Genomic DNA, 25,651 nt, shown 5'->3' with positions numbered 1-25,651 from the left:
AATGAGAAAAACATTTTGAAGTGTGTAAGTGAAATGGGTACTTCCTTAAAAGTGAAGTAAGGGAGGCAAAAGATTGGTTCCTCGAGTATTATTCACTAAAGGGAGCAATAGGCTGGTGTCCTAATACCAGTGAGCCAGAAGTAGAAAAATTAACCATTGAATTCTTTACCATTGTACCTAATAGCTGTTAGAAATCTGTTTCATATAATCCCTATATTATGCTACCAAGATAAAGAATTTTTGTGTGAGTGTGTGAGTGTAATGTCTGCTAATTTGTTTTTAGAATTTCCTCAGTATGTTCCAGAAAAATGTACTAAGAGACAGAACTGTACAAGAAGCATTAAAAGCTCTTATGAATATGGTCAGCCCTCTCAAAGGAATTGTAGGTAAGTGCCACAGATGTAGGCTTCTGGAAAGCTACATATTATAGGATTTCTGAATGTACTTACTCATCCTTTCTTTGCTGCAGCCAACTCTAGCAAAATGTATTCTGCAGCAATTGCCAAAACACAGAAGATCTGGGCTGCGTATCTTGATGCCATAATGAAGGTACATTTGTTATAATAATTTTAGTTACCGCTGAGCAAAATGCACTTCAGGAATGTAATTATTTTACAAAAGTAGAGTTAGCAATTGTTTTGCCTCTTCCAGATCCCATAATGTATTTACAAGTTAAGCAGGACTGAACCAGATCAGTAGTGGGATGGGAGATCTCTAAGGCAAACCCAGTGTGCTGCATAAAGTCATGCTGGTGAATCTGTCCTTTAAGCTAGTATTTCCAACTCACATAGCTGCATTGCTAGAGAGCCTTTGTGTCTGATGAGGCAAAACCTACATCTTGACCACTTGCGGTCAATAATGATGCCATAGCATTTTCTGCAAGAGAAAGGGTGCTCAGCTCTGGTGCCTGGGCCAAACTCCAGTTTGGGCAATAGTACTTTCTGGCTTAAAATTGCCTCTTCAGACATAAAGCAGGATTTCTCAGAGCTGCTTCATCACAGCGGTGAAGCATTCAACAGTATTCAAGTACTTATACTTGCTGCTTATTGTAGCTCTGTCCAGGGATCTCTTGTGGGTATCCAAAAGCTTTTATTTTTGGCATGCTAAACGCTAACAAACATCTCTCTGCACCCTGTCCTGCTGACTTTTATATCTGATGGGTGTTTCGTTAGTGTACATTTTACCATAATCAATTACTCTATTGCACTATTACTATACACATGTGAAAGACTCAAACTGCAAAGTGACTTAGAGATCAATGAAGACTGCAGGCAACTAAAGGAGATTAAGTATTTGGGAGAGGGAATAAACAGCACAGATACAAAATTGGGTGACATAAGCAACTAGTTGCATCCCTCATGTCACAGGTCTTTTCACCTTGTCCCCTTAATACTTTCTTTTGTCATATACCCAAGCAGTATACATGGCACAGGTTAAGGAGGGATCAGGATTAAGAATATAGAAAAGGAGATGTACTTTGAAACTCTTGCTATATTGAGAAATGGGTCACAGTATGAAAACACTTGAGAATCACTAGGTCAAATTTCTGTCTTAAACGTCTCTATAATGCAGCTGCTTTGATCTGTAGAAAGGCTGCTACATTTGACACAGAAGCAAGATGCAGCTTTGTTGGTGGGCAAATGCTTGATAGATAAAATTGTTTGTTTGTAAAGGAATTGTCTCTCTGAATATAGGGCTTTATATAAATGTAAGTTGTTACTGTTAAACATGTTTTCTCTCTTGCTTTTGAAAGTGTAAATACTGTTTTCACTACTTTCTTATTCATTTTCTTTTTCTCTGCAGGTTGGTCAAATGCAGATTTTAAGACGACAGATTACCAATGAATTGAATTACTCCTGCAGATTCGACTCCAAACATTTGGCAGCCGCTTTAGAAAATCTCAACAAGTAAGAAGCAAAATGATTTAAACAGCATCATATGTCACTGTGATGTTTAATTGCTGTTAAATTTGGCTAAATTTACATAAAAGCAAAAAAAAATAAACCAAAAAAACCACCAATCATGTTTGGGCACAGTTTTGACCTTTTCAGATTCAGATAACCATTCGCAAATTCAGGGACAATAGTTGATGCAACTAGCTGTTAATTTAAATGCCAATGAAAAGATACATTTCTGAATATGTTCAGTATTTGGATAATACCTGAAATGCAAGTCAAATTTAGATAAGAGATAAAAACAGTGAAATTTTTACCACATTCTGTACTTTTGCTCACCTCTACTAATTGTACAGATCATGGCTGGTGCTAACAGTGAAATATATGCCCTTAGTAAACTGAAACCGAGAGAAGTTTATTTTTCTTTGATTATTGTTACAATTTCCAGTGAGCCTATATCTGCAACTATTTACTTTGTTAATATGACATATCTTTCTTAATTGCAGTATGACTTCAGGCTTATTAAAATAATTGATAAATAATAACTGTTCTATTTATAGTTAAGTATATAAAGTTGATCTCTCTTTTTGCCATTTTAGAGCAATCCTGGCTGACATTGAAGCCCATTATCAGAATCCGTCATTGCCTTACCCTAAAGAAGACAACACGCTTTTATATGAAATCACAGCCTATCTGGAAGCAGCTGGCATTCATAACCCATTGAATAAGGTCAGATACACACTATTCTGTGATATTAGCCAGTACATACATTGAGTTGCAATCGGCCATTTTATTTTCATTTACTTCACTGTAAATTTAAATTTAGCTAGCAATGCTCTTAAGTTCTGACAAAAATAAACTCCGTGTTTTGATTTCCTCCTGTGAGAACATGGATAAAAAATATTTTTAACATGTGAATCTTCTGTTCATAAGCATTTAAACACTGTGTGCGCCTTTTTCCCCCCAGATATACATAACTACGAAACGACTCCCATATTTCCCCATCGTCAACTTCCTATTTCTGATTGCCCAGCTGCCAAAACTTCAGTACAACAAAAATCTAGGTATTGTATAAATTGTTGTTGCATAAATACAATTGAGATCTATGTAGATGTATTCAAGCTATTCAGCTCTTAAATTAAAATATATGGGCTAGAATGTTTTTTTATATACAACACACACTAGACTCTCTCTGGCCTGTTTGTACAACTCCATTTATATCTCACTGTTTAACTGCAATATATCTGATACTGTGATGTGAGAGAAGACCTCTTTGTAAATATTTAACAGTGATAATTGAATCTACACAACCAAACACAATATAGGTAATATGCATAATCAACTGCTTCACTTAACACAAGTAAAGTAATGCAGAAACTGTATTACTGAAGATTAGCTACAGGATTCTGCTAATGTAGCAGAGAACTTAGATACTAGAAGACCATTTTAAATAGACTGGGAGGTAAGTTGTGAGATTTCATCTTGATCTTTGACTCTCGAAAGCTTGGGAGTTATGAGCCTGATCCAAAACCCATTTTAGTCAGTGGAAAGACTTCCATTTTCTTAATTGGGTTTTGTATTGGGCCCTACAGAATGGGGGGGAAGAGTGCAGGAGACAATAAATAAGAATATGGGTTCTCATTCTTTAGATTTAGGTAGCCTCAGGCCCTGTATCTCCATCCTCCCCACCCCACTTCTCTAAAAAGCTACATCTCAGATAGGAAAAGCCTGAAAGAGGTAAGTTTCTATTGGTTAGTTTAAAACTACCTAACTTGGGATCTAGTTCCTTGGTGTCATATGACTGTTAACTACAGTGAAGAGCCATGTCTCCAGCCCCTTATGAATTACTAAATACAAGGTGGAGAAAGCCCTTCAGGATTTGGAGTGGCTGGGGTTGGATTTGACTAGGTTGGTCTGATGCCACCAAGCCTGGGGACCAACATATGAAAAGTAAAAACAGGAATAGCATGAAGCCTCTTGAGAATAACTCTTGAAGATTGGCTGTGATATAAAGGATGTTTCTGTGAGCACGGAGGGAAAAATGTGGTGTTTCCCTTTTAGGAATGGTGTGCAAAAAGCCAGCAGATCCAATTGACTGGCTACCTTTAGTGCTTGGGCTCCTCACTCTGTTGAAACAGTTTCATTCACGATACACCGAACAATTTCTGGCTCTGATCGGTCAGTTTATTCGCTCAACAATGGAGCAGTGCACAAGGTATCTATTTTCACATTTATTTTAATGTCCCCTTTTGTGTAGGATTTTGAGTTTATTTGAACATTTTTTTTTAAAGTCTGTAATTTGATTAGAATATGTTAAATCGTGTACTTAGATGTCATGCCCAAGTGTCTTTTTTTTGTGGTGATGTCCCACAGTACATTGACGGACGTACATGAATAAGTATTTCTAGGGGCGCTGCCATTTTCTAACAAAACTTTAGCTAGTCAAAAAGAAAATGTCCAGCTGTGTGACTTTCCATTTGCATGTGTGCATATTATAGCCAGAAGATACCAGAAATGCCTGCTGATGTAGTTGGTGCCCTTATGTTCCTGGAAGATTATGTTCGTTACACAAAGTTACCAAGAAGGGTAAGTAAGAAAATTTGGATTCGGCATGGTGCTTAGAAAAGCATTAAAAATACACCACATCTTCAACTGATGTAAACTGGCATCAGAGCCAAAGGAAGTACATGGGTTTACACCAACTGGGGAGCTGGCCCATTATCTTCAAAGTATTCCTACTGTTCAGGACAAGAATTCACTTTCTGTTTATCTCTTCTTCTAATGATTGGGTTGAGAGAGACATATTATGTTTAACAAAAAAAAAAAAAAGACAGAGGTGGTCATGGGATATTTTGCACTCTGAAATGAGGACTGACAAATTGGGTGATGTTTGGGTTTTAAATCAAGAGCCATGGATTTGGGTGGTTTCTAAATTTGGCAAAATAAGTTCTCCAGTCACAAATTTTACCTAAGGCAATGAAGCCTCCTCAGCCTCTTGATATCAATAAACTAAAGTTTCACAAGGAAGGCAGCCATGACAATCTGGGCTTATAAAGTTATCTTTGCCGTTTACTGTGACTCTAATAATGTATTCATTGCATGATGCACTTCTGTATCTGAATACAAGTTGAATGTGTTTGCGATAAACTGTAACACAGGTAACAAGATGAAAAGTTAGGGGAAGTTGCTCTTTCTAGGAAAGGGCGTTGCTAAGCAGTGCTCCTGAGTAAAAGATATAAAATATTTCGCTCCAGATTTTCTCCTGTTGTTCTGGCCACTTTGCACCGCCTTGCTGGCACAGCCTGTCGTAGACCTAGATGTTGGGACATGAGATGGCAGAACAGTGTGTGTCAGTGCTTTGCCAATTCTTGACTAGTGTATATGGTCCCATAGGGACAACAGACAGTTGATGTAAGTTAGAACACCCCTTGGGATGCTCTAACTTAATTTGGAGATAGTTACGGCTCCCTGACACTGTACCCAAGCCCACGTGCCAAGCAGATGTCTGTGTAGGAAAGAATTTGCGTCTCCGAATGTATATGTAGTAGAATTCTGCTAATCCACATTGATTACATTGAGCATTTACTTAGTGGGGAGACACACACACCTACATGTAATATCCATGAGCAGTATTGTTTGCAGTATTCATGGTTGAATATTCCTAAGGAATGCTTAACAGAGTTATTGTTCTCTGTTTCTTTAGGTTGTTGAAGCACATGTGCCTAATTTCATTTTTGACGAATTCAGAACAGTTCTGTAAATGTGGAAATAAGAATGAGCCTTCTTGCAATTACAAAGCAAGTGAACTTGGGGAGGGGTGAGGAAGAAGAAAATAACACTTCAGAACTGTGTGTTTTCTGTGTCTTGGGAAATAACCACAATGGTCTGAATAAAATGTAACCGTCAGCACTAGTTCATATAACTAATCTTGTTTAGATCATGCTATCATGTGCAATTTCTATCACATCCAAGCAGCACACATTTTGTACTGCACATTATAAATGCTGTATGTAATTGTTTATGTACAAAATCATTTAGTTTTATGTTCTAAAGAACTATTTGTGGAAGATTGACTTTTGTATCACAAATAAAATAATATGGAAAACAGTGGGTTTGAATTATTTCACAGATGATACACAAATGTAAATTTCCCCACTCAGTACCATCTAGAAGATGAATTACACTCTGGAAGAAGATTTAGGCCTTGATCTTGCACTGCTAAAGTCAGTGGTAGCTTTGTCCTTCACTTCAGTGAGCAAAGGATCAGGTCCTCGGGGAAACTGAAAGATTATTTTTCACTCCGACTACACTGCTAGGAAGAATGTCATAATATTTACCCTACAATTTCTTTTGCGCAGCTTCATCCCATTATTCCTAGTTAAACACCCTTGTAACACCCTATCAAATTTCTTTCCCTCCTTGATGTTTGCATCTTTCAGAAATTAGTGCATGGTTGCCATGAGACCCAACAATTCTTGTGCTAATTACACACTCTGGATACTGAACCAGCTTTGTGATATAAGCTATGATGATATAGGTAATGCATGAAAATTCTCATTTCCTGCACAGTGTGGCATAAACACTTCCTATTGCAAGACTATGACACAGAATTTCTGTTCAGCTGAGATCTGTATTCTCTCATGCTCAGCGTTTTCCTGTAATATTGACAGTATCATCTCTAGGTTTATGCCTAATTTCAACCCCACCTTACACCCTCCCCATCCCCCAACATAACAGATTCAGAAATTCAACTCAAACTCAAAATTGATTTTTCTTTTCTCATATTCAATGTTCCTTTAAAGAGCATTTATCTTATGGGTTAAAATCAATTATTAATACAGTATTTTAATTATCGCTATAATGCTCAAATTGAAAGATTTAGATATGTCTAGTTTTTCCTCATTTTGAAATGTACAAATACAATTTAATTTGCTGACTAAAGCAACCTACATTCAACTCAGTGGTATTTCCTATCCCAGATCTCACTTCTGACACTTTCCAAGTAATTATTGTTATGGTTGGTTCTGAGACCCTGATTGGTCTTCACCACTCTGGCAGCCATAGCTTTTCCTAAGAGTTGGGAGAAACTGGTGAACTAAGGCATTTTACTTGGCAGTGTCTGTCAGTTTAAGCTAAGTTCCTGCGTCTGAGACTACTCCACTGTTCAGTGAAGTCAATAGAAGACTTCCCACTGATCTCACTCTGCAATGGATCTGGTCGATTGTAACATAGGTGTTTGTGGGTGTAGATGCTAGGAAAACTCTCTCTCCCCTCCCCCACACTGGCCTCACTCTCTTGTCCTACAAATTCCTCAGGTTGAAGACAATATGAAAGAGATCCATGGAAATGCACTCCGGCTGTTGAGCAAAGCTGTGGGTTTAGACCATGGCGAGAAGCTTGGCCTCCAGCAGGTGGCAAGCTGAGAATTATTGTGAGGAGGACTGTAGTATCAGCTACACCAGAAAATGAGTATTTTGCTATGCAAATCTCTCAGGAATGGATGGCTGGGGACGTCACCTCAATCTCTTACACGGTTATGGCAGTTCAGGGGCACAAACTTCGCTTGATCCCACAAATGCTGAAATAGGCAAAACTATGATATAGCATAGAAAAGGAACATTTCAGAACCTTCCGAAGAGTCACCTTTGGCTCATTTCTAGATCAGCGCCTGTTTACCTCTTTGGTCTTCCTGACATACAGCACAGACTTCTCCAGCATCTAGTGTTGTCCCCAGAGAATACAATCAACCATGTCCCTACACTCAATAGTGGCACCTTCAGATATTCTTCCCCCTTCCCTAACCTAACTCTTATCCATTACAATGGCAGTCATCTTGCCTTAGACACCACTAGGATTAATAAGGCTGGGAACAGTCCTCCCACGGACTCTTGGAGTTGGGAAAATTTAGGAATACTCCTACCTGGTGCATTTCATTCATCTGAGCAATGACTGTGTCTCCTGGAGTCCCTAGCATTGTTATCATGCTCCCCTATACCCAACAAGGATCCCAGCACCTACTAATTAGTCCTTCTCTTGTTGCCTACAGCCTCTGTCTCCCTTAGTTAATTTTAATAAACTTTTCTTGATTTTGCATTTAGGAAGATGCTTTGAATACAAACAGGGAGACCAGGACCTGTGGTAGGAAAACCAGGCTGCAGCAAACTGAGTACTTGGTGTATCAATGCCAATCACTCAGTAATAGAATTGGTTTAATTTCCTGTGAAATGTTTGTGAGAAAAATTCCCCTTTGAAATTAGTCAGATGGAAAATTTCCTGCAGAATTTTTTAAACAAGCATTTTCATTTTGTTGTGACTTAAAATGATTTGTTTCAATTTTGAAAACCAAAAAATTGTTCTCAATTTTCAGGGTTTTCTTTCCCCTCCTTTCCTTCTCATTTTTGCTTTTCCCCACAGAAAAAGGCTAAAAAGGGTGAATGTGAAGAAAAACCCAGTTTTCAGACTTTTGTTTATTGTTCTCCAACTGGAAAAAGTTGTGACAGTAAGAAATGTAGAAAAACAATAGGAATCAAGACACTTATTTCAGGCAAAAGAGAAACAGGAACAGTTCTGATTAAAAAAAAAATTTTAACCAACCCTACTCTTTGAAAGTGTCCTGCATGGACTTTCTGGCATTAAAGTCAGAGAGCAGCTCTCTGAAGGTCTCTAGTCTGAAACTATGTGGAGGATACTGGGAGGATAATTTTCAAGACACAATCACACCATCTACTCTTTTGCATTTCCTATGAGTTAAGTGCTTGCAGTCCAGTTTCTCTTTGTCCTTAAAGCCTTTTGTTTTATTAGCAATTACAACTTTATCTAAGTCCAATAAATGTTTTACTAACAGCAGTGTAGTTGTAGCCATGTTGGTCCCAGATTATTAGACACACATGGTGGGTGAGGTAATATCTTTTATTGGACCAACTTCTGTTTGTCAGAGACACAATCTTTCAGGCCATGCAGAGCTGCTCTTCAGGTCTGGGAAAGGTCCTCCATGTGTCAGAACTAAATGTAAGGTGGAACAGATTGTTTAGCATAAGTAGTCAGCACATATTCTAAGGGACCACTCAATGTAGCCCTCAGGATCAGGTCTAGAAATGGGAGAAAACTCAGGAAAACTCCAAGCGGGTAGGATTCACTCATCTTTGATGGGTGTCTATATCATCCAACAGACTGAATCCTCTATTCTAGAAAGTTTCTTGATGAGGTAGACAATATGGTGAGTATTGCTCCCTGTAGGCTGGTGGCATGGTCCATCCGAGGGGCGTCGCAACCCTTCCTCGGGCCCAGGCTCCAAGGATGGCCACAGCGCTTTTGTCTGAGGGAAAAAGCTCTCAGCTCTTGAGTCTTTTAGACCCAGCCCCAAGCGGGGCAGGCTTTTCTAGCAGTCTGTAGCCCCCTGGCCCTCGCGTAGGGCAGGGCTCGCACAGTGTCCATGACCTCCGCCCTCCCAACAGGCGGGGCAGGCGAGTAGTCTATTGACCCCGGCCCTCAGGCAGGGCAGGGGCAGGCAAAGTAGTCTTTAGTCCCCAGCTCTTGAGTGGGGCTGGCAAGTATACACAGTCTATAGCCCCCGGCCTTCAAACAGGGCGGGGCTGGAGAGCAGTCTGTTGCCCTCGACCCTCAAGCGGGCAGGCAAGGTACCCAGTTTACAGACCCCGGCCCTCAAGCTGGGGGTGGGGGGGGTCTGATACGCAGTCTGTTGCCCCTGGCCCTCAAGCAGGCAGGGCAGATGAAGCAGTCTATAGCCCCCGACCTTCCAACAGGTGTTAAGCAGTTGGTGCCACTGGCCCTCAGACAGGGTGGGGCAGGTGAAGCAGTCTATAGCCCCTGGCCTTCCAACAGGCGGGGTGAGTAAAGTATTTTACAACCCTCGGCCCTCAAGCCAGGCAGGGCTAGTGCCTGAGTCAATAGCACCTGGCCATCAAGCGGGCGGGCCAGGTAAGCAGTGGTCTATAGCCCCTGGCCTTACAGTCAGGCGGGGCTGGCAAAGCTTGTTGTCCTCTGGCCAGCAGTGCAGAGGACGCCAAGCATTTCCAGGGTGGTTAGGGAAGGGGGACGCAGGCCCACCCGACTCCACTGCGTCCCAGCCCAGGACCCTATCAGTGGCAAAGTGTTTTACCACTGAGTCAGCGGGGATCCAGCCGCAACACGCTGACACACTCAGCCACTCTCTAGTCAGTTGTCCCTGGGCTACTTCCTCCCACCCAGTCCCTGGGTACCTGTATCCACATGTCGTCGCCCCCCAGGTCGCTGGGGTAAACAGCGAGCAGGCATCCTGAGAGTCCCTCACTGTCGACAGGTGGCAGGTCCAGAAACTCCTCAGGGTCATCAGCGGAGGGCAGCTCCTCCAGGTCACAGGGTCCCAGGGATTCCTCTGGTCCACGAGGGTCAGTCCACTCCAGTGGGTCCTCCACATCAGGCAGCTCTTCCAGGTCAGGGCTGGCCTCAGGGAGTTTCTCCCACCCCATGGGCTCGGATAGCTGCTCCCAGCTACTAGAGTCTGGCGGCCCTACCCAGTCACTAGGGCTCGGCTGCTCTCTCCAGTCACCCGGGTCCAGTGGCCCTATCCAGTCGCTAGGGTGCGGCAATCCGGGCAGGCTTTGGAGGCTCCACTCAGTGGGGCAGTTGCTCCAAACAACCGCAGGGCCTGGGTCAGGCCTAGACCACAGCCCCTGGGAAGACACATTTGCATCCAGCAGCAACTTCCCCCTGACTGAGCTACTGGGCCTGCCTTTTATACTTCCCTCCCTGGCCCTGGCTCTGCCCCTCTGCTTCCGGGTGGCTTGGTCTGCAGGGCCTGGGTCTGTCCAGTAGGGCCGTCATGACCCTTCCTCGGGCCCAGGCGCTGTGGAAGGCCACAGCACCTTGCTACACTCCCCTAACAATAGATCATTAACAATTAAAATAGCACTGTCTGTTTCCTACACAATTATTATAACCATTGCCAAAGAAGAGCTTCATGAAACCAATGTAGGGTCGGAATGGGCAGGCCACAAAAATTCTGAGGAACGCTGGCAAAACCAAATGGGGTAAGTGTCTTGTTATCTTAGGCCTGGTCCACAGAGCAAAGGTAGGTCAATGGAATGCAGCTTCCGTCAACCACATAATGTATGCATCTTCACTGGCTGGTCAGTTCCATTGACTTAAATCACAGGAAAATTCAATGTAATAAAACCACCCCCCGCAAGTGGTGTAGTGCTGAAATTGAATTGTTTGGGTCAAATGAGTGGCAGTGTAGGCGGAGCACAGCGTAATTTGGTGTAATTGGCCTCCGTGAGTTATCCCACAATGCTCTGCTGTGACTGCTCTGCACGGTCACACACTGCTGCACTGCGGCCACGTACACAGAAACCAGCCCCTCCCCTCAAACCCCAGGAAATTTTGAATTACCATGTCCGGTTTTGTCAGTGTGGAGATAGCTTGCCAGCAGAACTGATTAGGGTGACGGCATGCCCCAAACCAGAGTTGACCTGAGGGCTTGGATATCATTGGTCTGTGGAGGCAAAGCATCTGTGCTGGCTCAGCTCCGAGCCAGCAAAAGGAATTTAGATATTTACAAAGAGATATTGCTCGGCAGGTTGGAAAAGGAGCACAGGAAGCAGCAGTGCTGTCTTAAAAATCAAAGAGCTGAGGCAGGTGGATCAGCAAACTTGGGAGGCGAACAGTCATTCTGGTTTGTCACCAAAGACATGCCGCTTTTATGAAGAGCTGCATGCGATTCTTGGCGGTAACCCCACAATTGTATCGCCACGCGGCAGCGATACCTCAGGGGAATCCAGGATGAATGAGGAGGACTCTGTGGATGAGGAGCAGGAGAACAGGGGCCAGGCAACTGGGGAATCCATTCTCTCTGAAAGCCAGAAGTTGTTTGTAAACCCAGAACAACCCACCTGGATGCAGGACAGCGTGAGCGATCAAGAGGCCAGGGAAGGCACATCTGGTGAGTATGTACTGCAAATCTCATTTCTATGGTTATCTCCCCAGTCCAGCTTCTTGTCATAGCAGGAAAAAAAAATGAGTGTGGTGGTGGGGATGGGCTTCCTTGTTTTTGGTTCAGCTAAGCAAGTGGTTCTTCCCGGAAAAGAATGTTTATGTGCACAGGGATGCTCCGAGAATCCTCTATGGATACCTCCAGGAAACTTTCATTTAGGTACTCTGTAATCCTTTGCAGAAGATTTCTGGGAAGAGCAGCCTTATTTCTTCCACCATGATAGGACACTTTCCCCCACCACTCTCTTATTAATTGCTCAGGCATCATCACGGAACACAGCATAGCATCATAAGGGCCTGGCCTGTACCCATAAGCTTGCAGTAAATCTTCCCTTTCCACCTCTATTACCCTCAGAAGACAGATATCACTCATGGTCACCTAGGGAAGATGGAGCAAATGTGCAGTACCAACTCCATACAATCTGGTTTTTTTAACTCTGCCATGGGAGGTTTTTGGGGGGGTACGTAAACCACAAGTTACAAGACAGCACGTGACTGCAATCGGGCTTAGGGGCATCGCAAGATGAGTGCCCATATATGGTTTTGCCCAGGGGAATTTCACTCCCCCCCCCCCCCCACACACACACACACACAACCTCTGTACCACCTTTCAAAAATCAATTTTGGTGAGGGTCAGGGGGGCACAACAATCTTGCTGGCTGGGGAACTATGGACTTATGCAGCACGCAGTATGGGGATTTCCCTGAAATGGATGCCCCAGTCCCTTGCTTAACATGGCTGGAAAGGCACTATGACCCCTGCAATGGGTAGAGATTGGTATATGGGTCTGCTGTTCCGTTGGGAATGTAACGGGGAGTTATTTTTATATTGTAACATTGTTTTCTGTCCATGGGACCAGCTAACAATGGATACCTTGTGCTTTGCTTGCCTTTCAGGGCACAGCGCAACCTTCAGTTCAGCATCTACTACTCCCGCTGACTGCCTATCACAGATTAGAAGATGGAAAAAAACATCTCGGGCTGACACGTTCACTGAGATAATGAATGCCTCCGTGGCTGCTGACACAGAGCTGAGAGCCTGGAGGTTTTCATTATCGGAGAAAATGAACATGGACATGGACAATAGGAAGGCGACCCAAAAACGTGAGCATGCTATGCAGGATGAGCTGCTGCGCATAATGAGGAATCAGTCGGACATGTTGAGGTGTTTGGTTGAGCTTCAAGAAGAAGGGCGGCAGGACAGATTCCCCCTGAAACCCCTGCAAAACTCTCAGCCCACGCACTCTTTCCTAGTCCCCACTCCGAAGTGATCTAGGAGGAGGTTGAGAAGGGTGTAACAGGTGCTGCACTTCATCCTGGGTGAGGGGAGCAGAAAGAGGTGCCAACCTCTTTAAGAAATGGGACTGTGCTGTTTTCACATTGAAACTTTGTTCTGTGTCCCCTCACAACCCCATTACAATGCATGCGAAGTGTTGAAATAACTTCCTTTCCCTCCGCTCTTAATGATCAACAATAAAAAAAAATGTACTTCTTTAAAGATTACTTTATTGAGACCGTGGGGATTAGCGCTGGGGTGGGGGCTAGCACAGTGCTGTATTGCTGGGGAATGGATGAGGGATGGGATGGGAAGATTTTTCAGAAACATTAGGACTCACTGCAAAATCGATTTTTCAAGGCTTCCCTGAGGTGCAGCGCGCCGCGGTTGGCTCTCAGTGTTGCACTGCTGTCTGGCGTCTCAAAACTGGCAGCCTGACTATCTGCCTCCATGACTGAACACACCAGAAACTTCACCCGCTTTGTCTCACAGACATTATGGAACACAAAGCATGCAGAGATAACTGCTGGGATTTTTTTTCAGTGAGGTCTAGTCTAGTAAGTAAACTGCACCAGCGCACCTTTAAACATCCAGAAGCACATTCCATGACCATTCTACACTTGCTGAGCCCATTACTGAACCTCTCCTTCCCGTTGTCCAAGTGCCCAGTGTACAGTTTCATCAACCAGGGGAGCAATGGGTATGCAGGGCCTCCCAGGATCACAACTGGCATTTCAACATCACCAGTATTTATTTTTTGGTCAGGGAAGAAAGTCTCTGCTTGCATCTTTTGGAACAGCCCTGAGTTCCTAAGCGGGCCAAAACTAGACACAATATTCCAAATGTTGCCTCAGCAGTGCCGAATAGAGGGGAATAATCATTTCCCCAAATTTGGGGAATCACTGGGGTATGTTGGAAAAAGATTCCAAGTGTGGTTCGTTACCTTGCACCGATAAACATCCACTAAACATCCACAATAACTCTTTTCTGATTTTAGCCCCCAAAAACCTTTACTCCACATGCTCATCTTTCTAGAAGGACACTTAACCGGGCTCTCAAAAGCACCTCTAGCTCCCATAATAGGAAAAGATCAGCTCTGATTAGAGCATCTACTGTCCTACAACACTAGCACACAATCAGCAAAATGTACCCAGGAAGCCCAGAGTCACTTAGCAGCTCTCTCAACCTAAGAGCCACTGAAGATGGTAAGAGAAAGACCTCCCAGGGAGGCTTCATAGAAAGAGCTATGAAGACAGATCAGAACAGGCAAGGGAAAAAAGACAGTATTTCTGTGGTAAACCTGCTGACTGCAGAGGTTGGAAGCAAAGACCAAAGGGAGACACAGATTACACACAGAAAGAGCCTTTCTCTAGAGTCTTCTGAAAAAAACACGAGCCAGTCACACAGCAGCTGAAAGCACCCAGAAATTTTAACTGCCAGGATCTCACACCTCAAAGTCACACTGCTGCCAGCCCCCCCCCCATAGCTTTATTTTCACAGCCAGCCAAACAAGCTCACAGCTAACCACTCAGATTGCATTTCCTTCCCCTGCTCTTCCCAGGAAAAGCAAGACACTCCTCCACAGTAGAGAGCAGCTAGCACAAACCAGCTCCTTCTACCACCGTCATGCTCAGAAGGAAACGCTACCACTCCTCATTGTGGTTAGCGGGACCAGCCTTTCACAACCACGCTTCTCTAGGCGCCAACTATAGAAATAATCCCTGAAAGCATAGCCCTAACCTGCCAACACCCCGCCAATCACAGGCCACTCTGGCACATTCTCCTCTAACTGCTGGTTGCTACAATTTGGACTTCATAGGAAACAGAATGAGAAGCCCCACGTGGGCAGAACCTGGCTCTCAACTCTCCCCTCCACAGGACCCCTTCCGGAGGCTGCCTAACAAAGCAAAGCTGCTCAAAGTGCTCATCCCCTTTCATTTGCATAAACTGAAGACACAGCCAGGCCACTCCACCAATCTTCTCCTTCTCCCTGCTCCGTACAGCCTAAGACAATAACCGTTATCTGGCCACAGAATCATAAAAGATTAGGATTGGAAGGGACTCATCTAGTCCAACCCCTTGCTGAAATCAGGACCAAACCTAAGTAAATCATCCCAGCCAGGGTTTTGTCACGCTGCACCTTAAAAACCTGTAAGGATGGAGATTCCACCACCTCCCTAGGTAACCATTCCAGAGCTTCACCACCCTCCTAGCGACCAAGTGTTTCCTAATCATATCCAACCTAGACCTCCCCCACTGCAACTTGAGACCATTGCTCCTAGTTCTGCCATCTATTACCACCGAAAACAGCCTAGTTCCATCCTCCCTGGAACCCCCTTGCAGGCAGCTAAAGGCTACTATCAAATCCCCCCTCATTCTTCTCTTCTGCAGGCTAAACAAGCCGACTTCTCTCAGCCTCAATAGTCATGTGCTCCAGCCCCCTAATCGTTTTTGTTGCCCTCCTCCGGAAGCTCTCCGATTTCTCCACATCCTCTCTGTAGTGGGGCGGGGGGCCAAAACTAGACACAATACTCCACATGTGGCCTCAGCAGTGCCGAATAGAGGGGAATAATCACTTCCCTCGATCTGCTGGCAATGCTCCTACTAATGCAGACCAATATGCCGTTAGCTTTTTGGCAATAAGGGCACACTGTTGACTCATATCCAGCTTCTTGTCCACTGTAACCCTCCTCGGGTCCTTTTCTGCAGAACTGCTGCCCAGCCAGTCCGTCCCCAGGCTGTAGCAGTGCATGGGATTCCTCCGTCCTACGCGCAGGACTCTGCACTTGTCCTCGTTGAATCTCATCTGTATCCTAGTCTTACTCTCCAGCATATCTACCTTATCTACCGACTCCTGGGGCACTCTGCTTGTTACCGTCTGCCAATTAGACATCAAGCTGTTGATCATTACCTGTTGAGCCCGATGATCTAGCCAGCTTTCTAACCATCTGATAGTCCATTCAGCTAACCCATACTTCTTTAACTTCCTGATAAGAATGCTGTGGGAGATCGTATCCAAAGCTTCGCTAAAGTCAAGGTTTATCACGTCCATCGTTTTCTCCACATCCACAGAGCCAGTCATCTCATTATAAAAGGCAATCGGGTTGTACATAACACAGCATTCATGTATGCAAACAGTACATCTCCTGACTTCCTGGTGAAAAACTGTCTGGTATTGACATGCATTTGACTAGTCTACATTTCATCTGCTGGGCAAACTGGGGTGGTGGCAATGACTTGGCATGACTTGCTATAGCGAAAGCCCATATGAATACGAGAAATATGAGAGCTCTCTTTCACGTGAACGCACTGGAACGTCAGCATTTCTTTCAGCTGTGGCTGTAATAATTGAACCTATCCGGATGAGATCATGGTATAATTCAGTTCTTGGAAAGGTTCACAACCTTCTTGTGACTTAACTCTGCACCTTTATGCTCGTCCATGGAAACTCAGCAAGATGGCAGAGGAAAAAGCAGACAGCTAACAGCTGGCTCACTCTGCTGCTTGCATTTACAACTTTTGTAAGCTAAGGTAGAAGGTTCCACGGGATCTAGCTACCTGATTAGGTCAAGCTAAGACCCTCTGGTCTCTGCGGATGACACAGGGGATCCATTGTCTGTGTAGTTTGCCATTAAACAGGCCAGTTATGATTCACAGTGGTATCAGACCCCGACCCCTGATTGGGCATAGGCACCTTCTCGGGTGTACTCAGTGATGAACGTTAAAAACACAACAACACTCCTTTGCATGGTTTAATTTGTTAAGTTGTGATTCGGTTACTCAGCCCACCCCCAATTGCTGAACTCTGCAGAATTCTCTCAGCCTGACCACCCGGCCTTCTCCTCAGGACTAAACATCCACAGTATTTTTTTTCCTTTTCCCTTCTCCACACAGCCTAAGACAATAACTTTTATCTGTCCAAGCCAAGAGCTCTCTCCAAAAGATCGCCTACGTCGATTTTGATACCCAGAGCCTGTTTCTTTGGTATCCAAAACCAAAACAGAGAAAATCAGAAGTGGAGAGCCAGGCTCTCCAAGTAGTAGTGTTTCCTGAAGCTGAAGGCCAATCTGGCCATGCTCCAGGGAGCACAAACTCTCAATTTTTCTGGAATCCATCCCAGAAGCTTTGACTTAAACAAGACTATATTTCCACAGCCTTTCCTTTGAACCGGACCAGAGCCCTGCGATGTCTAATTGCTATTCACCTGAAAGAAAGTTTCTCAGCAGTATTTAACTTAGGGTTTGTGACATGTGCTAGGCTCCTCAGAGGGCGGCAATGGTGGAAATGTTGGTCATTGTTCTCCATAGGCTTTCTTTGAACCGGGCCAGAGTCCAGATGAACCCAGTCAACATTTGTAATAACAAAGAGAAAAAGAATGGCACATTTTTTCAGTGTTTTTCTTTCCCTATGGTCCCAGGATATGAGATAGCAAGGAAGGTGAGGTAATATTGTTTATTGTACTCATCTCTGCTGGATGAAAGGTATACATTTTTGAGGTGCACAGAGCTCTTCTTTAGATCTGGAGACCATAGCGTGGTATCTGAGCTAAAAAACACATTTGGACAGACTGTGAACCAGAAAGTATACGGCATGTTGGAAGCATTCACTTGTAATGAATTGGACAACTGGAGCTGTGCAGCATGCACTGAAATGAATTCAGGAAAAAATTGTCAGAAATAAATCAGCTGCAAGGTTGATTTGAAAAGGTACAGCACAAAGCTAGATCATACAGACAGCTGGATATGGACACAGAAAAGATTTGGGTAGGGGCTAAGAAGAGGTATAATCAATAAAGCTAAACCTTTTCATCCTGGGTCAGAGAAGAGAGAGGAGATACATGAGGGTGAGGATAAAGTGAAGCCAGTAAATGAAGCATAGATTTTGCAGTGTACTCTTCAGTTTCCTAGATCTGATGCGGGAGCCGGTGTTCAAAAGTACTGAGTGCAAACAATCCATCACTTCTGCAAGAAGATAAAATTGCATCAGGAGAGCCAGGCATGGTGAAATCATGCCATACTAAAGTCACAACAGCTGAGGCATTCTTAGCTGTGAGTCTGTCCAGGGAACCAGCTGAAATGCTACTGGTTTCAATCAGTTAGACACTTGTACATGAACAAGTTCCTATGTGCACTTGTCAGAACTACTCAGTAGAAAATGAAAGCATCAGCAGGATCTAGTGAAGCCTTTTTTGACATGTCAGTAGCACAGTTTCTATCTGTGTCATGGATTTCAGTCAGGTGGCTTAAGACCACAGAATCTCCCCCTAGACTATAAGAACTTGCAGGGAACAGGCCACAGATTTTTGAATTTAGGGCACAGCTGTATTACAGACTTACATTGACTTAAGTCAACACCCAGCCACTGCAGTAACTAAGTTGGCTGTGCACATCCACAGTATCCTCCTTGTGTAGGTGGAATGTGTCCTCACTAGCAGCGCTTGCACCAATGCAGAGAGTAGAGCACCAGAGGTAGCTATCCCACAGCGCAGCTTACCGCAGGGTGGTCTGGGAAGGATTTGCAATGCTTCATGGGAGCAAGACAGTCTTGCAGGGTCACTGTGAACATAGTGTGAACATCCCATGATGCAGTTTTCTCCCTCTCCTCATTCATCTACATCCCACAATATTTCCTGCCTGTTTCCAAAAGCCTAGCAAGCCTGCACTACCGCCATCTCTAGAGAAGCCTGGCTCCCGCTCAGCTCTGCACTATTGTGGTGTGCTTTGGAAACACCATGCACCTTATCCTGTGGTATTCCCAGAGCCACTAGAGGAGCCATCACGGGGAAATGGAAATTTTGTTCAAGCAGCCCTTCTGGAAGCCACAGCAAGAAACGATTCCTGGGTGCTGGGTACTTATTAAAATTTTCAGAAGTTAGGGGTACTTGCTACTTAAAAGGTTGAGAAACACTGATGTAGGTGGCCACTTTGGCCAGCGCTAGGAGGCGGTTGACGAGGAGGTCCCATGACTTTGTAGGGCCACAGATGGGATGTGTGTAAAGGAAAAGGTGTGGGGAAAAGTGCAGCCAGAAGCTCAGCAAGAGGTTCTGGAGAAGCCGGAACAGGGGCTTCAGCCTGGCACACTCTAAACAGACATGCGCCAGGGTCTCCATCATGCCACAGAAGGGGCAGGTGTTAGGGTGGGGGTGAACCATGCCAAGAACATGCCCATGCTCACGGGTCCGTGAAGGAGCCACCAACTGATGTCCCTGGCAGGCCGTGGGATCAGGGTGGAATACAGGCTGGCCTATTTTTAGATAGGGCAACCAGATCTGCATGCAGCATTCAAAAGGGCAGGCTCTCCAGTGAGTGGTGTTCCCTGAATCTGAAGGCCAGTCTGACCATTGGCCAAGGAGCACAAATGTCTAAATTTTCTGGAAACCACCCCCGAAGCTTGGACTTAAAAGCAAGTCTTTGTAGCCTATATCCTTCCTTTGAATCGGATCAGAGTCCAGCTAAACCCTGTCAAAATTTCTAATCATTATTCGCCTGGAAGATAGTCTCCTGGCAGTATGTAACCCGGAGCTGATGACGTCCTAGGCTCCTCAGAGAGCATCAATGGTAGGAATACTGGCCACTGTCCTGATCTGAGAAATTCTAGGCTGGAACAGACAAAATCTTCCCAAACACCTGTGGCTCTGTTGATATTAGGAGTGAAGCGTCATCCATTCATCCCACTGTGGAGAACAATCAATAGGTGCCATAGGGAGAAGAATTGTCAGACTTAGTAGAGGGACAAAGAAATAGCTATGAAAATGAAGCAGAACAAGCAAGAGAAAAAAGACAGTCTTTTTATGGCAAACCTGTTGACTGCAGAGGTTGGGAGCAAAGACACAACAGAGACACAGTACACACACAAAGAGAGTCCTGCTCTATACCTTGCTGAAAAATACAGGCCAGTCACACAACAGCTGAGAGCAGGCTGAGCATTTCATTGCTAGGGGTCCTGCACACCAACCCACACAGCTATCAACCCCCACAAGCATGCTCTTTTTCACACCCAGCAGAACAAGCTCACAGCTAAGCACTCAGACTATGCTCCTTTCTCTACTCTTCTTAAAAACAGCAGGACACTCTTCTACAGCAGAGAAGAACTAGCACAGACCAGCACTCTCTGCTATTGTCACTCTCAGAAGAAAACACGATAGTTCTTCATTAGGATTAACAAGAATAACCTTTCACAACCTTTCTTCTCCAATCACACCCTAAAAAACCCCCCCATAAGCATAACCTTAGCCAAGCTACCTGGCCCCAGGCAGTCACAGACCAGTCTGGTGCATAGCCCTGTAACTGCTGGTTGCTGCAATTTGGCCTTCATGCAAAAATGCACAATGAGAAGCCCCAATGTGAAGATAACCTGGCTTTCAACTCTCCTCTCCACAGCCACCTTCATCGGCTGCCTACCAAAGCAAAGCTGCTCAAAGTGGTCTTCCTCTTTCATTTGTATAAACTGAAGACGCAGCCAAGCCACTCCTTCTCTTTCTTCTCCTTCTCCCTGCTCCACAAAGGCTGAGACAACAATCCTCTAGCTGGCCAAGCCAGGAGCTGTCTCAAAACCCTGGTCCCTAGCATTGTTAACATGCTCCCCTATGCCCAACAAGGGTCCCAGCACCCACAGATTAGTCCTTCTCTTGCTCCCTACAGCCTCTGTCTGCCCTCCTTTACCTATTTTTTAAAAACTTTTCTTCTTCTTGCATTCAGGAAGATGCGTTGAGTATAAACAGGAAGACCAGAACCTGTGGGAGGAAAACCAGCCTGCAGCAAACTGGTCTATGGATGCCAATCTCTCAGGAATAGAGCTGGTTCCATTTCCTGCTAAACGTTTGTGAAAGAAATTCCCCTTTTAAATTTGTCACATGGAAAATTTCCTGCAGGAGTTTTTCTAAATCAAATGAAACAAATGTTTTAATTTGGTTTTGACTTAAAATTATTTGTTTCAGTTTTGAAAACCAAAAAATAGTTTTCCATTTTTAGGGTTTTTTCCTCTCTTTTCCTTCCCATTTTTTCTTTTCTGTCTTTTTTCCCCACTAGAAAGGGTTAAAAAGGGTGAATGTATAGAAAAACCTAGTCTTCCGAATTGTGTTTACTGTTCTCCAGCTGGATAAAGCTGTGACAAGTGAGAAAATGTAGAAAAAATAGGAATCAAGACTATTATTTTGGGCAAAAGAGAAACAGTTTTGATCAAAAAAAATTTCAACCCACCAATCTTCTCCTTCTCCCGGCTCCACAGAGCCTAAGACAACAATCCGTTATCTGGCCAAGCCAAGTGCTCTCTCCAAAATATAGCCTATGTCGATTTGGACATCCAGAGCCAGTTTCTTTGGTATCCGAGACTAAAATGGAAAAAGTCAGCAGTGGAGAGCCAGGCTCTTCATCAAATGGTGTTTCCTGAACCCAAAGGCCAGTCTGACCATTCTCCAGCGAGCACAGACTTCCAAGTTTTCTGGAAACCATCCCAGAAACTTTGACTTAAAGCACGACTATATAGCCATAGCCTTTTATTTGAACCAGACCAGAGTCCCGATAATCCCCCATCAGAATGTCTAATCGCTATTCACCTGTCAGAAACTCACTCAGCAATTTTTAGCTTAGACTTGGTGACATGTTCTAGGCTCCCCAAAAAGTGTCAATGGTGGGAATGCTGGTCGCTTTTCTCCATAGGCTTTCCTTTAAACCAGGTCAGAGTCCAGGTAAACCCCGTCAACATTTGTAATAATAGAGAGAAGATGAATGATACATTTTTGCAGTGTTTTTCTATCCCTATGTTCCTAGGATATGAGATAGCAAGGAAGGTGAGGCAATATTGTTTGTTGTATCCATCTCTGCTGGATGAAAGGGATACATTTTTTAGGTGCACAAAGCTCTTCTTTAGATCTGGAGACCATAGCAGAGTGTCTGAGCTAAATACTCTTTTGGACAGTCTGTGAACCGGAGGGGTAAAGCATGCTGGAGGCAATCACTTTGAATTGGGCAATTGGGAATTAGTTTGTTAAGCATAAAGGGCTTGAAGGGTATCTGTCAGTGTGGTGTGTTACAAATTGTTGTAAAAAGACATAAAAACAGTGTTCCTGTGAAGTCCATGATTTTGGGTGTCCAACAGTGTTATTAAATTAGTTCCCAGGCTCGCCATTTGAAGGTTTTCTTTGAGGACAAGTATTGAAAGATGAAATATGGAGTGTTGCCTTGTGAAAAGCATTTGCCCATGGGTGCTTTTGTCTTTTGTTTACTTTTCTGTGTGAGTTCATCTGAGAGCATAGTGAGTGTCTGGCTGCTCCAATATAGCTTTTTGATAGTAGCCTTTAGCTGCCTGCAAGGGGGTTCCAGGGAGGATGGAACTAGGCTGTTTTCGGTGGTAATAGATGGCAGAACTAGGAGCAATGGTCTCAAGTTGCAGTGGGGGAGGTCTAGGTTGGATATGATTAGGAAACACTTGGTCGCTAGGAGGGTGGTGAAGCTCTGGAATGGTTACCTAGGGAGGTGGTGGAATCTCCATCCTTACAGGTTTTTAAGGTGCAGCGTGACAAAACCCTGGCTGGGATGATTTACTTAGGTTTGGTCCTGATTTCAGCAAGGGGTTGGACTAGATGAGTCCCTTCCAATCCTAATCTTTTATGATTCTGTGGCCAGATAACGGTTATTGTCTTAGGCTGTACGGAGCAGGGAGAAGGAGAAGATTGGTGGAGTGGCCTGGCTGTGTCTTCAGTTTATGCAAATGAAAGGGGATGAGCACTTTGAGCAGCTTTGCTTTGTTAGGCAGCCTCCGGAAGGGGTCTGTGGAGGGGAGAGTTGAGAGCCAGGTTCTGCCCACGTGGGGCTTCTCATTGTGCTGTTTCCTATGAAGTCCAAATTGTAGCAACCAGCAGTTAGAGGAGAATGTGCCAGAGTGGCCTGTGATTGGCGGGGTGTTGGCAGGTTAGGGCTATGCTTTCAGGGATTATTTCTATAGTTGGTGCCTAGAGAAGCGTGGCTGTGAAAGGCTGGTCCCGCTAACCACGATGAGGAGTGGTAGTATTTCCTTCTGAGCATGATGGTGGTAGATGGAGCTGGTTTGTGCTAGCTGCTCTCTACTGTAGAGGAGTGTCTTGCTTTTCCTGGGAAGAGCAGGGGAAGGAAATGCAATCTGAGTGGTTAGCTGTGAGCTTGTTTGGCTGGCTGTGAAAATAAAGCTATGGGGGGGGGCTGGCAGCAGTATGACTTTGAGGTGTGAGATCCTGGCAGTTAAAATTTCTGGGTGCTTTCAGCTGCTGTGTGACTGGCTTGTGTTTTTTTCAGCAGACTCTAGAGAAAGGCTCTTTCTGTGTGTAATCTGTGTCTCCCTTTGGTCTTTGCTTCCAACCTCTGCAGTCAGCAGGTTTACCATAGAAATACTGTCTTTTTTCCCTTGCCTGTTCTGATTTGTCTTCATAGCTATTTCTATGAAGCCTACATTGGAGGTCTTTCTCTTACCATCTTCAGTGGCTCTTAGGTTGAGAGAGCTGCTAAGTGACTCTGGGCTTCCTGGGTACATTTTGCTGATCGTGTGCTAGTGTTGTAGGACAGTAGATGCTCTAATCAGAGCTGATCTTTTCCTATTATGGGAGCTAGAGGTGCTTTTGAGAGCCCGGTTAAGTGTCCTTCTAGAAAGATGAGCATGTGGAGTAAAGGTTTTTGGGGGCTAAAATCAGAAAAGAGTTATTGTGGATGTTTAGTCCTGAGGAGAAGGCCGGGTGGTCAGGCTGAGAGAATTCTGCAGAGTTCAGCAATTGGGGGTGGGCTGAGTAACCGAATCACAACTTAACAAATTAAACCATGCAAAGGAGTGTTGTTGTGTTTTTAACGTTCATCACTGAGTACACCCGAGAAGGTGCCTATTCCCAATCAGGGGTCGGGGTCTGATACCACTGTGAATCATAACTGGCCTGTTTAATGGCAAACTACACGGACAATGGATCCCCTGTGTCATCCGCAGAGAACAGAGCGTCTTAGCTTGACCTAATCAGGTAGCTAGATCCCGTGGAACCTTCTACCTTAGCTTACAAAAGTTGTAAATGCAAGCAGCAGAGTGAGCCAGCTGTTAGCTGTCTGCTTTTGCCTCTGCCATCTTGCTGAGTTTCAATGGACGAGCATAAAGGTGCAGAGTTAAGTCACAAGAAGGTTGTGAACCTTTCCAAGAACTGAATTATACCATGATCTCATCCAGATAGGTTCAATTATTACAGCCACAGCTGAAAGAAATGCTAACGTTCCAATGCGTTCACGTGAAAGAGAGCTCTCATATTTCTCGTATTCATATGGGCTTTAGCTATAGCAAGTCATGCCTAACCAACCCGACTGCCTTTTATAATGAGATGACCGGCTCTGTGGATGTGGAGAAAACGATGGACACAGAGTTCAGCAATTGGGGGTACAGAGTTCAGCAGAGTTCAGCAATTGGGGGTGGGCTGAGTAACCAAATCACAACTTAACAAATTAAATGATGCAAAGGAGTGTTGTTGTTTTTTTAACGTTCATCACTGGGTACACCCGAGAAGGTGCCTATTCCCATTTGATACCCCAGTGATTCCCCAGATCGAGGGAAGTGATTATTCCCCTCTATTCGGCACTGCTGAGGCAACATTTGGAGTATTGTGACTAGTTTTGGCCCCCTTAGGAACTCAGGGCTGTTCCAAAAGATGCAAGCAGAGACTTTCTTCCTGACCAAAAAATAAATACTGGTGATGTTGAAATGCCAGTTGTGATCCTGGGAGGCCCTGCATACCCATTGCGCCCCTGCTTGATGAAACTGTACACTGGGCACTTAGACAACGAGAAGGAGAGGCTCAATAATGGGCTCAGCAAGTGTAGAATGGTCATGGAATGTGCTTCTGGATGTTTAAAGGTGCGCTGGTGCAGTTTACTCACTAGACTAGACCTCAGTGAAAAAAAATCCCAGCAGTTATCTCTGCATGCTTTGTGTTCCATAATGTCTGTGAGACAAAGCGGGTGAAGTTTCTGGTGTGTACAGTCACGGGGGCAGATAGCCAGGCTGCCAGTTTTGAGCCGCCAGACAGCAGTGTAACACTGAGAGCCAACCGCGGCGCGCTGCACCTCAGGGAAGCCTTGAAAAATCAGTTTTGCAGTGAGTCCTAATGTTTCTGAAAAATCTTCCCATCCCATCCCTCATCCATTCCCCAGCAATACAGCACTGTGCTAGCCCCCACCCCAGCGCTAATCCCCACGGTCTCAATAAAGTAATCTTTAAAGAAGTACATTTTTTTTATTGTTGATCATTAAGAGTGGAGGGAAAGGAAGTTATTTCAACACTTCGCATGCAGTGTAATGCGGTTGTGAGGGGACACAGAACAAAGTTTCAATGTGAAAACAGCACAGTCCCATTTCTTAAAGAGGCTGGTACTTCTTTCTGCTCCCCTCACCCAGGATGAAGTGCAGCACCTGTTACACCCTTCTCAACCTCCTCCTAGATCACTTCGGAGTGGGGGCTAGGAAAGAGTGCGTGGGCTGAACGTTTTGCAGGGG

The 25,651-nt window shown here is 44.5% G+C and overlaps 1 protein-coding gene and 3 non-coding genes across 6 annotated transcripts in view; 2 read left to right on the top strand and 2 right to left on the bottom strand.

Moving 5' to 3' along the window:
- The window catches only part of WASHC5 (WASH complex subunit 5), a 32,950-nt gene extending 26,948 nt beyond the window's left edge, over positions 1-6,002 (top strand). For all 3 annotated transcript variants that reach the window (XM_067531358.1, XM_067531365.1, XM_067531373.1), the window contains 8 exons: positions 284-386; positions 470-549; positions 1,804-1,907; positions 2,495-2,624; positions 2,863-2,959; positions 3,957-4,110; positions 4,394-4,481; positions 5,599-6,002. In XM_067531358.1, the coding sequence (XP_067387459.1) occupies positions 284-386; positions 470-549; positions 1,804-1,907; positions 2,495-2,624; positions 2,863-2,959; positions 3,957-4,110; positions 4,394-4,481; positions 5,599-5,655 (813 nt within the window). In that variant the 3' untranslated portion in view covers positions 5,656-6,002. The remainder of the gene's footprint in view (positions 1-283; positions 387-469; positions 550-1,803; positions 1,908-2,494; positions 2,625-2,862; positions 2,960-3,956; positions 4,111-4,393; positions 4,482-5,598) is intronic.
- Positions 6,003-14,683: 8,681 nt separating this feature from the next.
- On the bottom strand, positions 14,684-14,897 carry LOC137142436 (small nucleolar RNA U3). Its single transcript, XR_010916929.1, has one exon. It is a non-coding gene; the product is annotated as a small nucleolar RNA U3 (small nucleolar RNA).
- A 5,282-nt stretch (positions 14,898-20,179) lies between these two features.
- LOC137142429 (small nucleolar RNA U3) lies at positions 20,180-20,390 on the bottom strand. Its single transcript, XR_010916926.1, has one exon. It is a non-coding gene; the product is annotated as a small nucleolar RNA U3 (small nucleolar RNA).
- Positions 20,391-23,071: 2,681 nt separating this feature from the next.
- On the top strand, positions 23,072-23,285 carry LOC137142433 (small nucleolar RNA U3). The gene has a single exon (XR_010916928.1). It is a non-coding gene; the product is annotated as a small nucleolar RNA U3 (small nucleolar RNA).
- The last annotated feature ends 2,366 nt before the right edge of the window (positions 23,286-25,651 follow it).

Source organism: Emydura macquarii, unplaced genomic scaffold (assembly GCF_026122565.2).
Source record: "Emydura macquarii macquarii isolate MOO-44397 ecotype Brisbane River unplaced genomic scaffold, CSIRO-AGI_Emac_v2 contig_369, whole genome shotgun sequence".
NCBI lineage: Eukaryota > Metazoa > Chordata > Testudines > Chelidae > Emydura > Emydura macquarii.
This window is presented reverse-complemented; position numbering and strand designations above follow the sequence as displayed.